General features: G+C 45.3%; 1 protein-coding gene across 1 annotated transcript in view; it reads right to left on the minus strand.

Moving 5' to 3' along the window:
• Nucleotides 1-17,487, minus strand: part of adam15 (ADAM metallopeptidase domain 15) — a 49,056-nt gene that overhangs the window by 8,536 nt on the left and 23,033 nt on the right. Inside the window, 7 exon segments of the mRNA XM_080005726.1 lie at nucleotides 5,126-5,295; nucleotides 5,492-5,563; nucleotides 5,657-5,722; nucleotides 5,806-5,977; nucleotides 12,386-12,462; nucleotides 12,583-12,661; nucleotides 14,987-15,063. Coding sequence (XP_079861852.1) covers nucleotides 5,126-5,295; nucleotides 5,492-5,563; nucleotides 5,657-5,722; nucleotides 5,806-5,977; nucleotides 12,386-12,462; nucleotides 12,583-12,661; nucleotides 14,987-15,063 — 713 coding nt within the window.

The following is a 17,487-nucleotide window of genomic DNA, read 5'->3' on the forward strand; positions in this document are numbered from 1 at the left end:
GATGAACGACGAGGATTAAATTCCAGCGAGACACGAGGAACTGTTGCGTCCTCTGTCTGACGGAAACATGGCTGAACCCACTGGTTCTGGATGAAGCCATACGTCCAGCCGAGGCCTTCTCCGTGTTCCGCGGCGACAGAACGGGGGAGTCGGGGAAATCCAAAGGTGGAGGCGTCTGCCTAATGGTAAACAACCGCTGGTGTAACGCCAACAACACCAAATTCCTCTCCCACTCCTGCTCGCCGAACCTGGAACAGCTGACCATCCTATGCCGTCCATTTTATCTCCCCCGGGAATTTAGCACGGTCATCATTACAGCCGTTTATATCCCACCGCAAGCAGACACCGACGCAGCTCTGTCGGTTCTGTACGATGTGTTGTGCGGATTTCAGAACAGACATCCGGACGCGGCTGTGGTGGTGACTGGGGACTTTAACAGGGCCAACCTTAAAAAGTTCGGCCTAATTTCCACCAACACATCACGTGTGCCACCAGGGGAGATAGAACTTTGGACCATTGCTACACTCCTTACAAGAACGGATACAAGACCGTCTCGCTCCCTGCTTTCGGGAAATCAGATCACGCCGCGATCTCGCTGGTTCCTGTTTACAGGCCTCTGATCGTGCGGGATCTGGTGATGACAAGGGAAGTGAAGCGATGGACGGACCAATCGGAGGCTGCGCTTCAGGACGCTCTGACTGACGTAGACTGGGACATGTTCCAATCAAGTTCAAGTGACGTCAGCGAGTTTACGGAGGTTGTAGTAAGTTTTGTAACTACGCTAGCGGATGATATCGTTCCCACGGTGAAAGTTCGGATATTTCCAAACCAGAAACCGTGTGTTGATAAATCCATCCGCTGCGCTCTGAATGCTTGCACGGCCGCTTACAGCGGCGGTCTTGTATCTGCTAATATGGACAATTACAAAGCGGCGTCGTACAATCTGCGGAGGGCGGTGAGGGACGCCAAATGGACGTACAGAGAGACCGTGGAGCTACAGATGGAGCAGGGGGACACAAGACGCTTGTGGCAGGGGCTGCGGACTATTACGAATTACAAGAGTAGCTCCTCCCCAGCCACGAGTGTGGACGCCTCCCTGGCCAACCAACTGAACTCCTTTTATGCGCGGTTCGAGTCTGGCAGCAACACCGCTAGCTCGCCAGCTAATTGGAGTTACACCACTGGGGATGAGCGCGCACTCTCAGTGTCCGTGCACGAGGTCAGGAGGGCTTTGATGCGGGTGAACACCAAGAAAGCTGCGGGCCCAGATGGCATATCTGGGCGAGTACTGAAGACTTGTGCTAACCAGCTAGCTCCGGTGTTCACTACAATATTCAACATCTCCCTGGCTGAATCAGTGGTCCCGTCGTGCTTCAAGAGGTCCACCGTCGTTCCTGTCCCGAAGATCGCCTCTCCAACCTGCCTGAATGACTACCGTCCGGTGGCCCTCACCTCTGTGGTCATGAAGTGTTTCGAGAGGCTGATCAAGGATTACATCTGCGCCTCCCTCCCCCGCACCTTGGACCCATAGCAGTTTGCGTACCGGTAAAACAGATCCACGGATGACGCGGTCTCCCAGGTACTGCACACCACGCTCACGCATCTGGATGGCCAGAAGGGGGCCTATGTGAGAATGCTGTTCATCGATTATAGTTCAGCTTTCAACACCATAGTCCCCACCAGACTGGCTGTCAAGCTGATGGAGCTTGGACTGAATGCTCCGCTGTGCACCTGGACTCTGGACTTCTTCACAGCCCGCCCCCAGGTGGTCAGGGTGGGGAAGCACATGTCAAGCTCCCTCACCCTGAATACAGGATCCCCCAGGGCTGCGTCCTCAGCCCCCTACTGTACTCCCTGTACACACATGACTGTGTGGCCAGGTCCAGCTCCAACACCATCATCAAGTTTGCTGACGACACCGTGGTCGTGGGCCTGATCACCGACTGCGATGAGAAGGCCTAACGCGGGGAGGTGGCTGATCTGTCTCTCTGGTGCCAGGACAACAGCCTACACCTGAACGTCAGCAAAACTAAGGAGCTGATTGTGGACTTTAGGCGTGGATCACAATCGAGGACGCACCCGCCCTTGTGGATTAATGGGACTCCTGTCGACAGGGTGAGCATCTTCAGATATCTGGGAGTCCACATCACAGAGGACTTAACATGGACTGTACACACAGACACTCTGGTGAGAAAGGCGAGGCAGCGTCTTTTTCCGGGTCTCGTGAGGATCCTCAAGTCCTTCTACTCTGGAGCAGTGGAGAGCATCCTGACAGGCAACATCACTGCCTGCCTACGACATTGCTTCCTCTGTTTCATGCACCAACCATCTATTCAGGTGACTTCAACTGCCAACACACAGATTGGGGTTACAACTACACCACCCAAGAGAGCGAGGTGCTCGTCGACTGGGCTTCCAACGCAGAGGCTACACTGCTCTACAACCCAAAGGAACCTCCAAGCTTCCACTCAGCACGCTTGAACTCATACACCAACCCAGACCTGGCCTTCGTCATCTGCCGTAGCTACAACCCGATGCCAGAGAGACGAGTCATGGACAGGTTATCACGCTCCCACCACCGACCGTCAGTCCTCACTGGTGCAGCCGGTAGCTGGAAAGCCCGTTAAACGCTGGAACTTCTGTAAGGCCAACTGGGACTCCTTCACCACCGAGAGAGAACGAGGGATTGCTCGCCTCCCGGACCCGGACTCTGATGACGTGGATGCGGCGTACGCAGCATACTGCAAGATCCTTGTAGGTGCCGCCAAAAAGTACATCCCAGTGGCTTCATCAAGATGTACATCCCGGGCTGGGACAATGAGTGCAGCCGCTTACTCCTGCACCACCATATGGCCACCACCTGAGAAGAGATAGATTTGTCTGCCACAGCCCTTCTCCAGAAGCTTGACGAGGTACGCAAGAGAGGTGGACAGAAACAGTGGAGTCGGTAGACGTCACACACTCCAGTCACAAAGTCTGGCAACCATAAACCAGCTGACAGGCAGGACGTTGATGCGCTCCAGGTGCCCAATAACTGCAAATGCCATTGCAGCCCAGCTCCTCAGAAATTGGAGGTTCCCGAATGCAGACAGAAACTTTGCATGACACTGCAAGAAGTGTCTTTCCTCTCCAAGGCAGCCAGCGTCGACTCCAACATCTCAGGTGACTTTAAGGCACAAGGACTAGCTAGAGTGATCGACAACCTTAGGTCGGGAAAGTCACCAGGGCACGACGACATCAACCCGGAGTTCATAAAACACCAAAGCCTGTCATCTTCCAGGTGGCTGTGCTCCTTTTTTTCCTCATGCCTCTGCAGGTGCAAGATCCCAAGGACCTGGCGTCGTGCTACCATCCTTGCCCTCCCAAAGCCGAACAAGCCCACTGACGACCCAAAGTCATACAGACCAATCTCGCTATTCTGCGTACCATTCAAGATCATGGAAAGGCTCATCCATAGCAGGATCAACCAGGTGGTGGATCCACAGCTGCCCAACGAGCAAGCAGGCTTCCGCCAAGGAAAATCAACGGTAGACCAGGTAGCACTACTCGCCCAAGACATCGAGGACAGCTTCCAAGCCAACGAGAAAGCTGCTCCTGGACCTAACTGCCGCCTACGACACAGTGTGGCATTGTGGTCTCCACCTGAATCTGCTGCAGATGATCCCTGACAAGCACATGGTGCTTTATCATGGAGCTTCTGGCGAACCGCAGCTTTATCCTCGAGACCAGCAACGGCCAGCAGAGCAGGATGCGAAGACTAAAGAGCAGTGTGCTGCAGGGGTCAGTTCTTGCATCGATGCTGTTTAACATCTACATCCACGACCTTCCAGTGACTGAGTCAAGGAAGTACAGCTACTCGGATGACCTGGCTATCTTGCTCCGAAACACCGTCATGGACTATGACTGAGGATGGGCTCAACCGAGACATGGGCATCCTGGCCACATACCTGAGGAAGTGGCGACTTCAGCTCAGAATAGGCAAGAAGGTATCGGCAGCCTTCCACCTCAACAACAAGGGAGTCAAAAAGAGAACTGGACGTGTTTGTCGACAACAAGCGACTAACATTCCAGCAAGCTCCCAAGTACCTAGGTGTGAAGATGGACCGTACGCTGGGCTTCAAACAAATCTAGAAGAAGTCAAGGCCAAGGTAACATCACGTGCAGCGCTCATCCGTCCACCCGCTACTACAACATGGGGAGCCAACGCTAAGACGCTACGGATAGCAACTCAGGCCCTGGTCTTCTCTGGAGCAGAGTACTGCACACCTGTTTGGATTTATTGAGTCCATACACAAAGAAGGTGGATGTGGCAATAAACAACACGCTCCGAACTGTGACGGGCTGCCTAAAGTCCACGCCAGTCAGCCAGCTCCCTGTCCTAGCAGGGATCGCCCCTGCCGCCATCAGAAGAGGAGCCGCCACCTACGCTCTGGCAAGAAAGGCCAAGATGCATAAAGAGCACCTGCTGCACCAGACTACAACCATGGTAGCGCCGCCAAGCAGACTGGTCTCACGTCAGCCCAACAACCTGGCGGCACAGAGGTTACTGCACGGCGGCTCTAGAGGAACAGTCAAGAAGGGCATGGCTCGCTCGTCCAGGATGGTAGAGTGGGAGACTGCTCAGCCCACGCAATTCCACCGCCACATCTGGGACCCAGGTGGAGGAGTCAAGGGTGAAGAACTGCCATGCCGACAATGGACAACAGTAAACTGGCTGCGAACAGGTGTGGGTCGCTTCAAGTCCTCCATGAAAAAATAGGTTCTCTCTGACAGTGCTGCCTGCGAATGTGGGGAACCTGAGCAAACAGCAGAACACATTATCTACCACAGTCTACAGTCTGAAGCTGGCCTCTTCGAGCTGGACCTGGCGACAATTAAATGGCTACGCGATAGTGAACTGGACATATGATATCATCATAGAAGACGAAGACGAAAGAAGGCAGCTGGGCTGTGTGTGCGGGGCCTCCATCTACATAGGCAGCTGGGCTGTGTGGGCGGGGCCTGCACCTATATGGGCAGCTGGGCTGTGTGGGCGGGGCCTGCACCTACATGGGCAGCTGGGCTGTGTGGGCGGGGCCTGCACCTACATACGCAGCTGGGCTGTGTGGGCGGGACCTGCACCTACATGAGCAGCTGGGCGTTGTCGTGTCGGAGGCGGGGCAGCAGCTGCCGGCTCCTCCAGTTCAGGAAGTTCGACAGCGTCTCCGCCGGGTTCTTCTTGACCAGGATCTTGTCGCGGTCGCTCCAGATCTCCAGACCCGTCAGAGCCACACGGACCTTCAGGGGGCGGTAGAACTGAAACCAGGGAGGAGAGAAGGGAGAGAATGATGGAGGAGGGACAAGAAAAGAAAAAATGATGAATAACAAGAGAGTGATGGAGGAGGAGGGATAGGAGGAGGTGGAGGAGGAGGAGGTGGAGGAGTAGGGGGAGGTTGAGTAGGTGGAGGACAAGGTGGAGTAGGTGTGGTGGTGGTGGTGGTGTTGTGCTCACCCAGTCCACTTGGTTGGCGATGTCCATCAGACGGTAAATCAGAGTCTGATTGTTCTGCTGGTGGTTGAGAAACTGAGAGAGAGACAGGTAGTCACCATGGAGACACACAGACAGACAGACAGACAAACAGACAGACAGGCAGACAGAAGACAGACAGACAGGTACCTCCTGGTGGTCCGCCACCAGCACCAGTTCAATGTACTTAGTTTCAGACAAAATGTCTCTTTTGGTCTGAAACAAGAGAACAAAGTAAAAATTTAGAGTAAAAGTACAACAGAATATACTACAGTACAGTGTGGCACTACAGTACTCACCCTGTGTACTGTGTGTACTGAGTGTACTGCGTGTACTGGAGGTCCTTCAGACTGCGAGACTCCGCATGCGGTGCCCTCCAGTGGCCAGATAGGGAGCAGCAGGTGGAGGTCCTCCATCCGCTCGTCAGGCTTCACCTCAAAGCTCAAGGTGGAGTTCAGTACAACTACGCCCCTGGAAGTACAAGTACACAGAGGGCTATCTATTGTGCTTGTACAGTAGTACTGGGTAACTGTGACTGTACTCTATGTTCTCCCCATGTTCTCCCATGTTCACCTACTGTATGTTCTCCTATTTTCTCCCATGTTCTCCTCATCTTCTCCCATCTTCTCCTATGTTGTCCTATATTATCCAATGCTCTCCTCATGTTCTCCTTTGTTCTCCTATGTTGTCATTATTTTCTCATCATGTTCTCCCATTTTCTCCTTTGTTTTCCTATATTCTCCCATGTTCTTTTCATGTTCTCCTTTGTTCTCCTATGTTCTCTCATGTTCTCCTCATGTACTCCCATGTTCTCCGATGTTCTCCCCATGTACTCCTCATGTTCTCCCATGCTCTCCTATGGCCTCCTATGTTCTCCAATGTTCTCCTCATGTTCTCCCATTTTCTCCTCATGTTCTCCTCATGTTCTCCAGGGTTCTCCAATGTTCTCCCATGTTCTCCCATGTTCTCCTATATTCTCCTATGTTCTACCATATTCTCCTTGTTTTCTCCTATGTTCTCCTCATGTTTTCCGCATGTTCTACTACATTCTCCCCATGTTCTCCTATGTTCTACTTATGTTCTCCCATGTTCACCTCATTTTCTCCTCATGTTCTCCCAAATTCTCCCTTGTTCTCATCATGTTCTCCTATGTTCTCTCAAGTTCTCCTCATGTTCTCCTCATGTTCTTTTCATGAACCCCTATGTTGTCCTATGTTTTCCTCATGTTGTCCCAGGTCCTCACATGTTCTCCTCATGATCTCCTATGTTCTCATCATGTTCTTCTATGTTCTCCTCGTGTTATTTTCATGCATCCCTATGTTGTCCTATGTTCTCCTCATGTTGTCCCATGTTCCCCTATGTTCTCACATGTTCTCCTATGTTGTTCTGATGTTCTTCTCATGTTCTCCCATGTTCTCCCCATTTTCACCCTTGTTCTCCTCATGTTTTCCTATGTTCTCCTCATATTCTCCTATGTTCTCCCCATGTTCTCCAATGTTCTCCCTGTGTTCTCCTCTGTTCTCCCCTTTTTTCCATGTTCTCCTCATGTTCTTTTCATGTTCTCCTATGTTGTACCATGTTCTCATGTGTACTATACATGTTCTTCCATATTCTCCTATGTTTTCCTCATGTTCTCCCCATGTTCCCCTAATTTCTCCCCAAGTTCTCCTATGTTCTCCCCACGTACTCCTATGTTCTCCTATGTTCTCCTCATGTTCTACCCATGTTAATAGTTGTTAACTACCATGTTACTAGTAATACACTGGTAAAATACTAGTAAGATACTAGTGAATTACTTGTGAGATACTAGTAATATACTAGTGAGATACTAGTGAGATACTAATGAGATACTAGCAATACACTCGTGAGATACCAGTAAGATACTAATGAATTACTTGTGAGATACCAGTGAGATACTAGTGAAATACTGGTGAGGTACAAGTGAAATAATAGTGAGATACTAGTAAGACACCAGTGAGATACCAGTAATACACTAGTGAGATACTTGTGAGATACTAGTGAGATACCAGTGAGATACTAGTGAGATACCAGTGAGATACTAGTGAGATACTAGTGAGATACAAGGGAGATACTAGTGAGATACTAGTGAGATACCAGGGAGATATTAGTGAAATACTAGTGCAATACCAGTGAGATACTAGTGCAGGGGTCGGGAACCTTTTTGGCTGGGAGAGCCATAAAAGCCAAATATTTCCAAATGTAATTCCTTGTGAGCCATATAATATTTAATCAAATTGAATGCAACTTAATACTTAAATTTTTTAAGAAAGGCGTACATTTTTAACCTATAACACATCTCTGAGTACTTAAAAAAGTGCTATATATAATACATTTCTCTTTATTCTTCCTAAAAATATTGTTGTTATACTGTAGCTAAGCAATAATAAATTAAATACTTTTTAGCATGAATGTGACTTGTGGTGCTGCCTGGTTTTGCTGGTTGCCTTATTGTCTGCTTCATACGTAGTGAGGTTGAGCTTCATGCTGCGTTGAGGCTCCATCAGTTCAACATGAGCGTAGGTTGCTATTCATGTTTCTCAGACGCCACAAAGACTGCTCACATGCGTATGTAGAGCCAAACACGCTCCACAGGCAACACTCCCAAGTTGCATTGTGTGCTACGTGACGGGAAGCTCCTTCCGAGTGTTAGGAATCAGCTTCAACTTCAAGAGATTATTTGTCACATACATATTGAAGTTTTTTCCATTTCTGTCCACTGGTGTTGAGCTGATTGCTCCGACTGGAGGCAGCGAGTTTTCTTAATGTTTCTGTCTTACAGAGGGGATGGTGCAGGGGCTGGAAAGAAGCCCAGCAGCGGAACACCATTCCTCCTGCGCCCACGGGGATCATTATTATCCACAATTATTATAATTATTATCCACAGTTATTATAATAATAATCAGTGATATATATAATTGTGGCCTGCGTGCCGCATATTGAAATTGTCATGATCTCCGCCTTCTTCTACTTCCCCTCTCTCTCCTTACCTGTCCCATTAGTCCAACTCCATTCACCTGCGCACACAGCTGTTCCCGATCTGTAATCTAACCCCTATATATGCCTCTCTCACCAGTCACCCATTGCCAGTTTGTCTTTGATGCTTGCACCAGACTCTCAGCGTTCTCCGGACTGATTCCCTGCTACCGACTCTGCCTCGCTCCGACCACGTATCCTGCCTGCCACTCCGCCTGTCTTCTGTCTGCACTCCTCGTTATCGAACCTGCCTGTCCCCGACGATGTATCCTGCCTGCTCCCTGCCTGTCTTCCGCCTGCTCTACAAATAAAAGACATTACCAAATGTCCCTGCCTGTCTTTGTGCTGCAATTGGGTCCTAACCACACCCGTTACAGAAATGAGCAATAAAACTCTGGCCATGTGGACGCACCACGGCCAGGAAGACTCCCTTAAGCTTAAGACTTTCCCTCCCTTAAGACTCCCACAAGTGGCTCCTGAGCAGAGACCCGGAAGGGGCAGGGCCCCGAGTAAAAGGCCCCGGAGTCTTTCTGGGGTCCGCAGCCGGTGCTTGACTATGCCCCTTTGTCCGCCACATTTATATTTTGAATTTTATTTTCAAAATTGTAATTTCTCTGACCTGTTTTACTTTAAAATGACACAGAATAAGTATTTATTATTTGTTAATTGTGATTAAAAATTTTAGCTCAAAATTGTCTGCGAACCATATACCGTCATCAAAAGAGCCTAAATTGGCTCGCGAGCCATAGATTTCCGACCCCTGTACTAGTGTAATACTAGTGTGATATCAGGGAGATACTAGTGAAATACGAGTGAGATATCAGTGAGATACTAGTGAGATACTAATGAGATACTAGTGAGATATCAGGGAGATACTAGTGAAATACTAGTGAGATATCAGTGAGATACTAGTGAGATACTAATGAGATCCTAGTGAAATACTAGTGAGATACAAGGGAGATACTAGTGAAATACTAGTGAGAAACCAGTGAGATACCCGTGAAATACTAGTGAGATCCGAGTGAGATACTAGTGAGATACCAGTGAGATACTTGTCAAATACTAGTGAGATACCAGGGAGATGCGAGTGAGATACTAGTGAGATACCAGGGAGTAACTAGTGAGATACTAGTAATACACTTGTGAGATACTAGTGAGATACTAGTGAGATACTAGTGAATTACTTGTGAGGTACCAGTGAGATACTAGAGAAATAATGGTGAGATACTAGTAAGATACTACTAATACAGTAGTGAGATACTAGTAATACACTGGTGAGATACTAGTGAGATACTAGTGAGATACCAGTGAGATACTAGTCAGATACTAGTAATACACTAGTGAAATACTAGTGAGATACCAGTGAGATACTAGTGAGATACCAATGAGATACCAATGAGATACTCATGAGATAAGAGTGAGATACCAGTGAATTACTAGTGAGATACTAGTGAGATACCAGGGAGATACTAGTGAAATACTAGTGAGATACCAGTGAGATACTAGTGAGATACTAATGAGATACTAGTGAAATACTAATGAGATACAAGGGAGATACTAGTGTAATACTAGTGAGAAACCAGTGAGATATACAATTTACCCAATCATAAAGTAATACTATATACTGTGTACACATTCATATAGTAATACTATATACAGTATACAGATTCATGTAGTAATACTAAATACAGTATACACATTCATGGCTGATCTCTCTGATCACCTGATTGGGTGGCTGCACATCCAGACCACACTGCAATTCAGTTTCTACTATAGAGAGATTGCTGATTTTGACACTGATTATTATTGTTTATTATTGCTTATTATTCACTATGGAACAATAACACAACGTGAAACTGTCACTGAGTTCCAATAAAATAGAATAACTGATTGTCACCAAGTGTCAGTAGAATTCAGTAGAATTCAACTTGGAACTGGACACAACATTATTATATACATAAGCATATTCCCTCTATCTATTCCATTTTATTTCATTTTATTTTTATTGTATTTTATTTTATTCTATATATTTTTATTTTATTCTATAAGTATTCAACTTACTGTATTACGTTTTAGGAGTCAGTCAGTCTATTAGAAAGAATTTTTTTTTTTTTTCATAGGACATATTGTGTGTTATCACCGGGTGCGTTGGTTAAATGGTTCCTCTGCATTGAACCATCCGGGCTTGTCCTTCCTCCGGGGGCACAGCCAGGAGCAGTGGGCAGCGTACGTGGACGCACCCGGGGACCAGGTGATAAGTGTCCATCGCTGGTCAGACCATGATGGGTGCATGTTTTTACTGACGTGAGGTGGAGGAAACCCCATGTGAGCACGGGGAGAACATGCAAACTCCACACAGAAAGGCTCCTGTTTGGGAGATAACCCACCGGAGCACAGTGCCAACAGCGCCCCAGGCGGGAATCGAACCCAGGACCTTCTTGCTGTGAGGCAGCAGTGCAATGCACTGTGCCACCGTGCCACATGTATATGTATGTATATGTATGTGACAAATAAAAATCTTGAATCTTGATTCTTGAATCTTGAATAACGAACATGGAAATGTTCAAACTTCAAATCAAAGTCTCTTTCACTTGAACTGCAAATAGACATTTATATAATATTCATATGGCACTTTAATTCCAAGATAAATTGCGATCATTGCAAAAAAAAGTTATAATAATAAATGGCTGACTCTTGTCACTCTGGTTGACTAGAAGTCACTGTGCATTAAACCAACTGAATCAACTGGAACGACTTGTTTTACTAAGTGACTCGTCAAGAACCTCAAGTCTCAAAAATCAAAGTCAAACTTTTCATCACAAGAGGGAGCCAGAGAGGGACAGGGGGAGCTAGAGAGGGACATAGGGAGCTAGAGAGAGACATAGGGAGCTAGAGGGAAATACAGGGAGCCAGAGAGGGTCATAGGGAGCTAGAGAGAGAAATAGGAAGCTAGAGATGGACAGAGGGAGCTAGAGAGCGACAGAGGGAGCCAGAGAGGGACATAGGGAGCTAGAGAGAGAAATAGGAAGCTAGAGATGGACAGCGGGAGCTAGAGAGCGACAGGGGGAGCTAGAGAGAAATAGAGAGATCCAGAGAGGGAAATAGGGAGCTAGAGAGAGAGGGAAGGAGCAATAGAGGGGCATAGGGAGCTAGAGAGAGATAGAGGGAGGTAGAGTGAGACAGAGCAGAGCTCTGTGTCCCTATCTAGCCACATTTTCTTTCTCTTTCTCTCTTCTTTGAGCATCAACTACACAACTACTTTACATTACGTTGGTATCTGGTTTGAGTATCGGAGGATTTTTACAAGTACACTAGCACAATATCGGGCGTGTAAATTTGACAGGCACAGTATCTGAAAATATATCTGACACTGATCGGCCGGTCACCAGTCATTGCCGATCAAGTTGAAAAGCAGCCGATTGATTGGTGCATCTCTATTACCAACGCTTTATAAGTTAACATTACGGTCACATTTTTGTGATTATTACTCCCCCACTTCCCATTTGCCCCACGAATACAGCGTCGGTGGATAATACATTAGCTCAGTGTGCTGTGAATCAGTGTATGTTGAGTGACAGGAGAGGGAGGGGTTACAGAATCACAGGTCATAACATCTGGTCCAATCCCAGGGATGTACTTTAAATACTGAATAAATGTACGCTATTGTTTTGTATTGAATGATTGACTGTTTTCTGTAATTTAATTGCAATAGTATATATATACAGTATATATATATATAAAAATTGTGTAGTTTCAGCTGGCATTTCGTACCTGTGTATTTTCACCAAGAATTGCATGGTTGTTATTCAAAATGTGTAATCTGTAGACTACACCACTGCTATGACTACATACAGTAGTAGTACTGCAGTAGTACTATAGGAGTACCTGATGCCGGAGCATGTGCTGAGAGCCGCAGTGGATTGTGGGAAACCTCGTACTGTGCCGTGGTAGTAGCACTGCGTCTGCAGGAGAACATGTACTTTATTAAATAAGTACTTTATACCTGATACCTTCATACCACCAAATGATAAAAAGCTCGCTGTATCCCAGTACTAGTAAAGTATTACTATAGTATTACTCACTACGGGCTGAGACTCGGCTGAGACACCCGTCCCGTTGGGAAGGTAGTAGAAGATGTTCGGAGGTCTGGGGAGGAGGTCACTGGAGGAGAGAGGAGGTCAGAAGTCAGAGGGTGAGGGGGTAAGGGGTTAAAGGTCAGGGTGTCAGAGGTTTGGAGGGTCAGAGCACAGCTGGTCAGAGGAAAGGGGTCTGGGGTCAGAGGTCAGATCAGGGGTGGAAAATCCAGGTCCAGAAAGCCAGAAAGTAAAACTCCACTCCAGGATTTAGAGTCTACCATGCTAATGTTAATTAGCATCAACCCAGAGATCAGTGCAGGAGGGAAACCCTGGAAACAGATTTGTACTTTCTGGACCTTGAGTCTCCTCCTCTGGATTATAATAATAATAATAATAATAATAATAATAATAATGTGATAATAATAATAATAATAAATATAGCTGCAGGCAGCCATACACGGAGTAAAGTTTATTCCTTTTAGCTATGTGTTACAGATTTTGGTTTCTGTGAAAGGCATAAAAAGTTACAAAAGTGTTAGGCCCACGGCCTCCCAGAGCCACTAGAGGCCGCCCTTGCCCCATCTGCAGCTCCCGACTCGAGCCCGATTGCACACACCTGGGATCAATTACCTGCACAGTATTTAGTCCCAGCTTCCAGGTCATTCCTTGCCAGACTGTCAACTAGCTTACCCGAGTTGTATCGCTACTGGCTCCCTTCCTAGTTCCTAAAAAGTTATAAACATGGTGGACGTACGTCTGTACATATCAACATGGACTTAAGTCTGCACGTTTCTCTTCTGCCGTTCAGTTTAAATATTCCTGAAGAACGATGTTCTAGGAATTGAGATCAATACAATTGTCCGTGCAATCTAGCAGGAGTTACAAGTTTTTGTTTTTTATGACCACATAGAGAAGTATGGTGGACTTATATAGCATTGGTGTGTAATGTTACAAAGTGACTGTGTTCTCAATACGCCAATCTTTGTCAATTTTCAGAGAATTTGTAAAGTCGTATCAATAGTTCTTGATACAAATCTAGATTGGCATGAATCAAACTTGCACGACAGAATGTAGGAAACATTCCCATTTCAACCATATGTCAACCATTGATAATAAGTTCTAATGTGACATAATTGATGTCACATTAGATGGGTTAGTTCTACATAACTAAGCTAGCAGTCCAAACATTCATTTGGCATTAGAGTTGTTATGGAAGAACTTGTCAATATTTAACACTTTGTTTTTTCATTTAAATCTGCTACATTTATCTGTAGGAAACTGTTTATACATGAGGTTTCTTTAAAACAACCTATTACTTTTTACTTTAAGCTTCATTCAGTCATTGTTTTAACATACCTTGTGTGTAAGTACATGTGGAGTCTCAATGACGGTCGGGGACATTGGATCTCATGTGTGTCAAGAAGATGAAGAATTTACGTAGGTTTATGTATTCTCAGATGTTTACGATAGCAGTCAAACCTACTTCATTTTAGCGGTGACTTTTCTCCCTGAATTACATTTTCAGTAAGTTATGTTTCCATGAAATATGGAAATCGTGTGGTATTTCTGTGGGGAATTACCATTTCAAGGATTCTATTTTTCCGATGCCTCGCTGGATCTTGAACACATCACTTACTTGTACATTCACATGAATTCAACTCAACGTGGTCACAAATTTTTGTGGAGTAACGATTTTTGTATTTTTCATGAATCCGGCAAAGTAATGGGACTAAAGAGATAAAATATCAATCCAACAGATCCACATACATAAATATACACGTAAAGGCATAGTTTGTAATCAAACCACTGCAGAGTGACCCTCTCTAGTGAGTCTACACCGAACACTGGACACGGTCCAACGTACATTCTGAATCAGAACCTAAACATTTATAGTAAAAAATATGTCAGTGTCTTACTGTAAATATCATTAATAGTAAATAATATGATGACGTCATAAAGTGTCTTACTGTAAATCTCATCGCCTTAATTTTGTTTATAAATAGTGACATGTCAGTCAAGCAGGACCAGCTGAATATTTCGGGTCAAATTGGTTTGGTTTTTCATGAATTTCTGCATCGTATGTGGATCAATTTGGATGAATCTTTAACCACGAGATGCCTGTGACATACCGTTAAAGTAGTTTTAGATTTAAAAATTCTGAGAATCTTCCCAGAACAATAGCAATAGGGGATCCAGCCCTATGGGCTGGACCCCTAATAATAATAATAATAATAATAATAATAATAATAATAACAATAAATATAATAGGAATAATAACAATAACAATAATAATAATAATAATAATAATAATAATAATAATAATAACAACAATAATAATAATAATAATAATAATGATAACAACAATAAGGTAGTTCTGTAGTACTCTGAAGTACTCTGAGGTTGCACTTACTGGTTCTTCTCCAGGTCTAGCAGGTGCACCTCCCCCCTGACCTGCAGACCGAACTGCAGCCGCTCCGGGTGTCCGTCCTGTGGAGAGCAGCGGTAAGCCAGACACTCTATAGGCTCTGGAGCTATAGAGCGTCCATATATGTTCTACATGCTCGCCGCAGGACATATGGTACCGGGCCCCAAGGATGATGAAAGAAAATTGTCCATTCATTGGATGTGGACGGGGGATTTTTTTGGAGAGTGAGGGTCCGTGTTTGCACCTGACACCTTTTTGGTGAAAACATGGTTTCCCTCATCAGTTTGGTTACAACTGCTGACCTCTGCTTCAGGTGGATTGCAACTCCAAGTCTGCATTGGGCACAGAGGCAGCAGGAAGTAATGCTGCGTTCCATGGGAACTCGGACAACTGTAATTCGAGTCAGTAGTTCCTGTGTTAACATGACATAAAAAGGTAGTAAAAAACGTTATACGTGTTTTTAAAATAAAATCTATACAAAGGGACAGAGGAAAAGCACGAGTGCTCAGCTATGGAATTCCAACTTAAATGGCTGTTCCTTTACACTTTTCCAAAATACAAGGTTGAATCTTCCAGAGTTCCGAGTTCCCATGGAATGCACCATTAACCGTTCCACACACACACACCCGTACTTCACAGCCTGCACATGGGCAGTAGTCAGGATGGGGACCCTTACTTTGATATATTTCTTTGATATAATACAAATAAATTATTGCTTGGTAAGTGCTTGGGGTGTAAACCAGAGCTAAGCCCCCCCGTCCACAATGATAACTGATAAATGAAAAATGATACTGTCACAGGAAAAACGGTCCGTGGGACAAAAATGGTTGAAAATCCTTGCTCTATATATTCTGTATAATCTAAATGTTCAATATGTTCTATATAATCTATATGTTCTATTTAATCTATATATATTAGATAATCGATATGTTCTATTTAATCTATATATACTAGATAATCTATATATTCTCGATGATCATGACATTTCACTGCATATATGTAGACAAATAATCTCTTGAACTTGAACTTGAACTTGAACTTGATCTATATGTTCTTTATAATCTAGAGCAGGCCTGGCCAACCCGCGGCTCGCGAGCCTCATGCGGCTCTTTGGCTGGTTTCATGCGGCTCTTTCACATGACAAGCGTCAAAAACTCAGAAAAAAAAAAGCGCAGCCATTCATTCCCTATTGTGATTATAAAATCGCTATGATATATCACTCGTTTTCCACCGCGGATCACTTCCTCATTTCCTCAAAGCGAACAGCAGCAGGAGTCATGTCCCATTAACGCCTGTTTTATTAGTCCTAATGCCGTGTTTACACCAAGAGCGCCGGGGCGGCGCGCCTCCATACAAAGTCAACGTATAGACGCGTTCCAGTCGCCTGGAACGCGTCTAACGCGGCATTAGGACTAATAAAACACCAAATAAGATTCAAAAAAATATGGAAGTTTATTTTCAACACTATTGACATGGTTAGTAGTCAACATATAAGATGGATCGGCCGGTGAATTGCGTTGCGTATCGAACATCTCCGATGGAGAACTGTGAAGGCTGGAGGGGTGTGTGTGTGTGTGTGTGTGTGTGTGTGTATGTGTGTGTGTGTGTGTGTGTGTGTGTGTGTGTGTGTGTGTGTATATGTGTGTGTGTGTGTGTGTATATGTGTGTGTGTGTGTGTGTGTGTGTGTGTGTGTGTGTGTGTGTGTGTGTGTGTGTGTGTGTGTGTGTCGCGACTCGCGAGCTGCAGGAGGAGGACCGACTGAAAGCTGCTTTAAGGGAAGGGACCATTGAGTTCTGGAGAAGTGTGCCAATGGAAAAATGCCCCAATGTCAAACGGGCTGCGCTTAAGATACTGTCAATGACACCCATGTGAAAGAATTGCTTCGAGTGGCAACAACGGAATTCAAGCCAGATTTGAAGAGCATTGTTCAAGACAAGGAATGCCAGAAGTCCCACTAAGCAACATGCATAGTAAGAGAAAAACGCTATTGTTAATTATTATATTTTATATTATATTATATTATATTATATTATATTATATATATAACACCTAGTCCCAGGTATATGTGGATGGCCAAAGCATCAGATCGTGTATGGTAGGCAAGAGCCAAAACTGATTCTTAAAGGTTAGGGTTTAAGGGACACTATTGAATAAATTGACCCAACATGAAAAAAATACATCCTTATCATTAAACCCGAAGTCCAATTCCTCCCTCTATGAATAAATAAACAACAGTACTTTTTGAACTGAGAGTTTGTGTGTGCGAGACAGTGCACACAATGTTATATTTTTGTTTGTGGACTTGGTTGAACTGAGAGTTTGTGTGTGTGAGACAGTGCACACAATGTTATATTTTTGTTTGTGGACTAGGTTGAACTGAGAGTTTGTGTGTGTGAGACAGTGCACACAATGTTATATTTTTGTTTGTGGACTAGGTTGAACTGAGAGTTTGTGTGTGTGAGACAGTGCACACAATGTTAATTGT

This window comes from Zeus faber, assembly GCF_960531495.2.
Source record: "Zeus faber genome assembly, chromosome: 8".
Lineage (NCBI taxonomy): Eukaryota > Metazoa > Chordata > Actinopteri > Zeiformes > Zeidae > Zeus > Zeus faber.